At 43.3% G+C, this 8,342-nt stretch overlaps 1 protein-coding gene across 1 annotated transcript; it reads right to left on the reverse strand.

The window, feature by feature from the left end:
* Positions 1-6,987: 6,987 nt before the first annotated feature.
* LOC123186298 (dehydration-responsive element-binding protein 2C-like) lies at positions 6,988-8,014 on the reverse strand. The gene has a single exon (XM_044598080.1). It carries the CDS (start codon positions 7,947-7,949, stop codon positions 7,368-7,370), a length of 582 nt encoding a protein of 193 aa, XP_044454015.1. The 5' UTR covers positions 7,950-8,014; the 3' UTR covers positions 6,988-7,367.
* Between the last annotated feature and the right edge of the window lie 328 nt (positions 8,015-8,342).

Genomic DNA, 8,342 nt, shown 5'->3' on the forward strand with positions numbered 1-8,342 from the left:
ATACCCTTTTTACCTTCATCGAGTTCCCAATCTTCAGAGTTGTGTTTAACTCTTTCCAAAAGATCCCACCGGAATTCAATAGTCTTCTTCATAAATGAACCAGTACAAGAAGTATCGAGCATGGATTGATCATCACGAGAAAGCCGAGAATAAAAATTCTGAATAATAATTTCTCTTGAGAGCTCCTGATTGGGGCCTGAATATAACATTGACTTAAGACTCCCCCAAGCTAGAGCGATACTTTCTCCTTCACAAGGCCAAAAATCATATATGTAATTCTGATCACAGTGAACTAGATGCATAGGATAATTTTTTTGGTGGAAATCCAATTTCAATCGATTCCAATTCCAAGATCCAATATCATCGCATAACCTATACCATGCCAATGCTTTTCCCTTCAAAGATAAAGGGAAAACCTTCTTCTTAACTTCATCTCCGAGTAAACCTACAAGCTTAAAAAATCCACAAATTTGTTCCACATATATCAAGTGCATATCAGGATGTTCGATTCCATCTCCTGCATAAGGATTAGTTAGCAGTTGTTCTATCATACCCGAAGGAATTTCAAATTCAATATTTTCAGTAGGTGCAGTAGGTTGAGGGTTAGCTAATTGTGGTTCTGTTCGAGGTGAAGATACCCCGAACAAACATCTCAAAGGATTGTTTTCCATAGTAACAAGTGACAGTAAATTTTAGCACACTATATAAATGTTTCCTTACCAAATTACACTACCAAAGGTGCTTCACTCCCCGGAAACGACGCCTGAAAATAGCCTTGATGACCCACAAGTATAGGGAATCAATTGTACCTCTTTTTAATAAGTAAGATTGTTGAACCCAACGAGGAGCAGAAGGAAATGACAAGTGGTTTTCAGCAAGGTAATGTCTGCAAGTGCTGAAACTGTAAGTAACAGAGTAGTTTGATAGCAAGATATTTTGTAACGAACAAGTAATGATAATAATAGCAGAAGTGCAGCAAGGTAGGCCAATCCTTTTGAGGCAAAGGACAGGACAAAACAATCTCTTATAATAAGTAAAGCGTACTTGAGGGTACACGGGAATTTCATCTAGCTAGTCACTTTCATCATGTTGATTCGATTCGTGTTCGCTACTTTGATAATTTGATATGTGGGTGGACCGGTGCTTAGGTGCTGTTCTTACTTGAACAAACCTCCTACTTATGATTAACCCCCTCGAAAACATCCGCAACTACGAGAAATGTATCAAGGATAAATCCTAACCATAGCATTAAACTTTCGGATCCAGTCGGTCCCTTACGGAATAGCGCATAAACTAGGGTTTAAGCTTCTGTCACTCTCGCAACCCAGCATTTAATAACTACTCCATAATGCATTCCCTTAGGCCCAAATATGGTGAAGTGTCCTGTAGTTGACGTTCACATGACACCACTAAGGTAATCACAACATACATACTATCAAAATATCGAACACATATCAACTTCACATGATTACTTGCAACATGATTTCTCCCGTGACCTCAAGAACAAAAGTAACTACTCACAAGTGATAAACATGCTCAAGATCAGAGGGGTATTCAATAGCATAATGGATCTGAACATATAATGTTCCACCAAATAAACCATATAGTAATCAACTACAAGATGTAATCAAAACTACTAGTCACCCACAAGCACCAATCTATAGTTCTTTTAACAAGATTAAACCCAAGAGATGAACTAGGGTTTGAGATGAGATGGTGTTGTTGAAGATGTTGATGGAGATGGCCCTCCCCAAGATGGGAGAGTTGTTGTTGATGATGAGGACGATGATTTCCCCCTCCGGGAGGGAAGTTCCCCCGGCGGGATCGCTCCGCCAGAGGGCAAAAGTGCTCCTGCCCAAGTTCCACCTCGGGACGGCGGTGCTCCATCCCGAAAGTCCTCCCCTTATTTTTTTTCTAGGTCAAAATGACTTATATACCAGAATATGGGCATTGGAGGTGGGCCTGGGTGAGCACAACCCACACGGGCGCGCCTGTGGGCCCAGGCGTGCCCTGGTGTCTTGTGCTCACCAGGGATGGCCCCCTTTGGTACTTATTTGCTCCAATATTCTTCATATATTCCATGAAAATTCTTCGTGAAGTTTCAGCTTATTTGGAGTTGTGTAGAATAGGTAGCCTAGCATAGCTTTTCCAGGTCCAGATTTTTAGTTGCCGGAATTCTCGCTCTTTGTGTGTACCCTACAAATTATGAGAGAAAAGGCATTAGAATTACTCTAAAAGCATTATTATGTATAAGAACATCATAAATAACAGTAAGAAAACATGATGCAAAATGGACATATCAGGTACCCTGTCCCAGCTATGTGCCATGCCTCGGCTCCGTCTACTTCAGAGATGGCCCCTCCCCGGTTATGTGGGACGAGGAAAAAGTACTTTCTCTAGGGCTCGTAGCCCAGAAACATCTCGCAAAGGGCAACAAAGCCTGAGATGTGCAAGATTGACCCGGGTGTGAGGTGATGGAGCTGGATCCCGTAGAACTCTAGTAGACCCCTAAGGGAGGGCTGAATGGGAAAACCCAAGCCTCGTAAGAGGAAGGGCATGAAACATACCCTCTCTTCCTTGCGTGGATCGGGGAAGTTCTGTGTGAAGGCTTCACCGTTCGTGGAAGTTAATCCCGGATGGGTCGAAATGATATCTGAAGCGGGAAGATATCCTTGTGTCTCGAGTCTGCTAAGTTGCCGATGGGAGACTGTGCAGCTCACTCAGTCGCCAGGAAGAGGGCCATGGGGGCGGGAGGAGGAGCTTGGAGCGCTGGCCATTTTCTCTCGAATTTGCTAGCGTCCCGGCTTCTCGATTTGGAATAAGTTACCCATCGTGCTCCTGGACTGTTTAATAGGCATTCCCTCTGTCTTGTAAGGGACATTTCTATAAAAGATTGCTAGACCGTCCGCCTCCTTTTGGCGTGAAGGAACCAATGGGCGTCATTAATCCGGCGTGAGAATTGATAACATGGGCCCTGCGACGACTCACTGGATCGAGCAAGTTATCGGGACCAAACTATGGTCAGCTGGACATAGAGAGGAGGGAAGAACTCGCCCCGCAAGCTGGAGATGTCAAACACATAAAGACCTCGGGGATCATGAGACATCATCATTGGAGGCTAGTTCGGGGGCTACTGAGGATGTCCTAGACTAGGGGGTCCTTGGGCTGCCAGCCTATCTCTTAGGGTCGGACTGGTGGGCCACACTACACTGCTAGAAGACCGAACTATGAGGCGACTCCGTATCCAGAGAGGAGATCTTTCATGCCTTGGTGTGTCTTCCAAGTCAAGATAAGAAGAATCTGCATGATTATTCCTTCCTTATAACCGACGCGACTTTGTGTAACCCTAGTACCCCTAGTGTCGATATAAATCAAAGGGTTTAGTCTGTAGAGGCTAGAAAAACAACCATCATCCTACTCGCCTAGGGTTTAGTTCATCCGATCTCGTGGTAGATCGACTTTGTAATCATCCTATACACTTCAATATAATCAAGCAGGACATAGGGTTTTACCTCTTCGAGAGGGCCCGAACCTAGGTAAACATAGTGTCATTCGTCCCTTGTTCCCCATTGATCCAAGATCCACAGCTTGGGACCCCCTACCCGAGATCCGCCGATTTTGACACCGACAGTGACCAACAGATATAAATCCCAAGTGGCTCAACAAATATAGCTATGTTCCCTGACAACGGCGCCAGAAAAAGGTCTTGATAACCCACAAGTATAGGGGATCACAACAGTTTTCGACGGTAGAGTAATCAATTCAACATAAGGGGAGTCAAAAAATACTTGTAAGTATTAGCAGTTGAGTTGTCAATTCAACCACACCTGGAGACTAAATATCTACAGTAGAGTGATCAATAGCACGATAGTATGATAATTTGGTAGCAACAGTAGCAATGGCAATAGTAGCGTACAGTAACAGTAGTAGTTTTGTAGCAATTGTAACAGTAGCAACAACAGTAGTAACTTAGCAAGAACAATATGTGAAAAAACTCGTAGGCATTGAATCGGTGACAATGTTGGATAATATTCATCATATAACAGTAATAACCTAGGGCAACACAGAACTAGCTCCAATTCACCAATATAATGTAGGCATGTATTCCGTAAATAGTCATACGTGCTTATGGAAAAGAACTTGCATGGCATGTTTTGTCCTACCCTCCTGTGGCAGCGGGGTCCATAAGGAAACTAAGGGATATTAAGGCCTCCTTTTAATAGAGCACCGGAACAAAGCATTAACTCATAGTGAATACATGAACTCCTCAACCTATGGTCATCAGTGCAAAGAATCCCAATTATTGTCACCTTGGGGTATGCGGATCATAACACGTAGCATGTGCATATAACTTGCAATATCGGATCAAGAACACAAATATATTGGTGAAAGCATAAATGGTTAAGATCTAAAATCATGGCACTCGGGCCCTAGTGACAAGCATTGGGCATTACAAAGTCATAGCAACATCAATCTTAGAACATAGTGGATACTAGGGATCAAGCCCTAACAAAACTAAATCAATTACATGACGAATCTCATCCAACCCATCACCGTCCAGCAAGCCTACGAAGAGATTACTCAGTCCCGACGGTGAACATCATGAAATTGCTGATGGAGATGGTTGATGATGACGAAGACGGAAGATCCCCCTCTCCGGAGCCCGTGAACAGTCTCCAGATCTGGCCCCCCGATGAAGAACAGGAGGTGGCGGCGGCTTGGAATCGTAAAACATGATGAAACTTCCTCTCCTATTTTTTTCTCAGGAAAAAGGAATTTATTGAGTTGGAATTAGGGTCAGCACAGCCTCAAGGGGCCCTCTACCAACTTGGGCACGCTAGAGGGGGTGGCGCGACCTGGTGCCTAGTGGGTAGTAGGATCCCCTCCAATGGGTACTTCCTCTAGTATATTTATTTTATTAGAAAACAATTCTCCAAAAAGTTTCGTACAATTCTGAGAACTTTTATTTCTGCACAAAAATAACACCATGGTAGTTCTGTTGAAAACTACATTAGTCCGGGTTAGTTTCATTCAAATCAGAGTAAAAAACAAGAGCATAAGTGTTTGGAAAAGTAGATACGACGGAGACGTATCAGTGTGCAGTTGACGTACAACACCCATCCTACAGCGTCGTCTGCGTGTGTGGCGTCGAGCACGATGGCGAACGTGTCGAGCCATAATTACTTTTAGAAAAAAACTTACATGTAATACATTATAGTTTAAGAAGTTTAGATAGACACAATACATACTTCCCCTTGTCCATACTAAAAATAGATTGTTTCATCTCAAATGGTGCACCATTAGTGGATCCCTTGATTCATTAACAAAACCAGGCATTAATAACAGAGAAATTATAATGATAATGGCAATGTTTTGTTTAAAATGTATATAAACTACTAGCATGCCATTCAGACAAAAAACAAAAACAAAAACAAATAGTAAATGGTATCATCACTTTCTTTTTGTTGTTAAAACACTACATATAGCAGCAAATATAAATGGCAGAACAATATCCATTAATATAAACATGTTGATGACTTGGGAGAGCCGCACAGCGACACATCGGCTACATGCACATGTTGCACATGTATATACATATGTACATGTGTAGGACCTCAAAACCAAGAAGTAAAGAAATCATTGTGTGGCACACTTTATATTATATGAAAGTATCTCTTATGAATGGATGCATACGTATATGAGAAAAGAGGACGACGCCTTGGGAAAACCTCATGGCAACATGTGGTCTACATGCATGTGTTACACATGTATCGTGTGTAGGACTTCAAAACCGACAAGGAAACACATCACATTATGCCTTATCTGAGAATATCTGTTGTGGATGAATACATGCATACACGCATATTTTGGGAAAACAGGATGATTATATGGGAGAGTCGCGTGGCGAAACATGGGCTACATGCACAATGTACATGTGTAGGAACTCGGGACCGAGAGGAAAAGAAAATATTAGCAATTATTATGCATCACTCATTGCATTAGGGTGTCTCCAATAGTTGTAAGATAGGTGCTGGCAAAATTTGTCACATATTTTTTTATGATGTGGCATAAAATAAATAGGAAGAGAGAGGAGGGTTGTATATAAATGAACCAACAACCCTGATACAAGCTTCAAGGTGAAATAAGAAAAGGAGAACTTTATAAATGCTCTCACCTCCCATTGGTCACACTACAGACACTCTATTGGAGTAGTTTATAATAAATTACTGATGGATGATATGTCTAGTTTTACCAACAAGCTTATCAACAGACTATCGGAGTCTCCAGTTGACTGTAGGTATATGTGTTTGTAAATGTATCTATGTCATCAACAAATAAGCTATCATACACATTCCAATATGTGTATCTATGGACACTCCTTATGTGTAACGTATTAAGATATACATTAAATGTGTTTTTAGATACAACTTCTTTAGTGGTTTATATTTTAGAGTTGTATTTTGTTTTGTGAAATGGAAAAAAATATTAGCTTTCCTAGTTTTGCTGCTAAGAACTAAGATATAGCAATACTCTATTTCCTTAGCATTCTTGGTTTTTTTGCTAAGAACTAAGATATAGTGATACTCTATTTCTTCATTAAATATGGTGATGCATTAAATTTATATTGAGATGATGTGTTTTAGACGTAGTGCACCTTGAAGCATTGGGATTGCTCTAAGAAAATGAGATAGTAAAAAGAGTAGTCCTATCTCTTTGCGTCTTAAATTCGTGCCTCATTAAATATGGTATCACATTGGATTTCTACCTAGGTGGCATGCATTACACAAAGCACATGTTGGAGAATTGGGATTGTCCTAAGAAAATAAGATGGTTAATAATTGTGCTATCTCTTTGCATCTTTAAAGTTCTTGCAAGGGTTATTGGTTCAAGTTCGTACAATTTATTCCCACGTAATTATTGGAAATTCCCTTACCTCCATTTGCGAGTGCATATATGCATACCTGAGAAAACAGGAGGAGGCCTTGACACATCGACATGTGGGATGCCTGCACATGTTACACATGTAGGAGCATGTGATATATGTGTGCAATGTACTATGCGCTCCAAAATGTGCGTTGGATCGTTTATGACAAGATGTGGTGATGCATATTCATCGACCAACAACACAACATTATCCTTCCAAGATTACATTGACCAACATATACAACATGCACTAAATTGCAATAGATGACTGATGGAGTATGTACTTTTCTATTTAATATAACTCCTTTCTTCTTTCTATGTCAACAACGAGATCTACAGACACGTAGGAACTAGGTTGCTGCAGGATGAAGCGACTACCAGCCATGCATGGTATGCCACTTAGATGCGATGGTGGGGTCCTAGATGTTGATCCCTCCTCCACCTTAATCGCCCATCACCTCCTGAAACCCCTCCAACCCAAAGTCTTCCGCCTTGGGAAGCCCCGCCACATATGCCTCGAAGTCCCCCAACTCTAACGCCCCCGCCGCGTTGTAATAGGACCACTCAATGTCAAATGTGCCCAAGTTAGTGGGGGTTGTCATCGACACTGTTGAGGTTGAGGAGGAGTAGCACAGTGCAGTGGTGTTGTTGGTGTCGGTGCTATGAGCCGGAGGCTGTTGCTCTTGCGCATGAGGGAGAGGAACTATCGCGGTCATGGGAGGAAGGGGAGGTGCTGCCAGGTTGAGGCGTGCGCAGTCACCATAGAGCGCCCTTGCCGCAGCATCATATGCGCGTGCGGCATCGAGCGCAGTGGCGAACGTGCCAAGCCAGAGGCGGGCGCCGTGGTTGGGCTCACGGATCTCGGCCACCCACCTACCCCAGGTGCGCTGGCGGACGCCGCGGAAGGGGCATCGCTGGTTTTCAGGCCCTCCCTTGCCCTTCATGCACCCCTTGCGCGATTGTCGGAGCGGGCAGCACCGCCGCCTATTCTGCTGCTGGTCCGCCGGCGCCGGCGTTTGCTTCATTCTTGATATGACTGTGGCAGAGGGATGTCGACTGAATCTGCTCGGGGAGAGGGTCCATAGCCACTGATACTTATTGATGAATTGATGGCATGGAGGACTGCGGTGAGGTACATACGTGTAGGGACGGAGCAACGTGTGGTGGAGACGACGCGGCATCTGGAGGGGCTGCGTTACCTACCTCGATCAATGAGTCGGTCTCTTTGATGGATTTGGATATGGGCAAGCATCTACATGTGTTCTCCATGCGTTGAGGTGAAGTGGCGCGTGTAGGTGTGCATGCATGCAAGTGTCACGCCTCCCCAACACACACCTGGTTTCCATGTGTTGCGTACATATGCCATGGCTCGCTGGCTGACACAACACATCGCGCACATACCGGTCTCTTTGGACATT

The sequence above is a fragment of the Triticum aestivum genome, chromosome 2A (assembly GCF_018294505.1).
Source record: "Triticum aestivum cultivar Chinese Spring chromosome 2A, IWGSC CS RefSeq v2.1, whole genome shotgun sequence".
Taxonomy (NCBI): domain Eukaryota; kingdom Viridiplantae; phylum Streptophyta; class Magnoliopsida; order Poales; family Poaceae; genus Triticum; species Triticum aestivum.

Coding starts and splice junctions, on each gene's coding strand:
- LOC123186298 (XM_044598080.1), bottom strand. CDS start 7,949: ATGAAGCAAACGCCGGCGCCGGCGGACCAGCAGCAGAATAGGCGGCGG.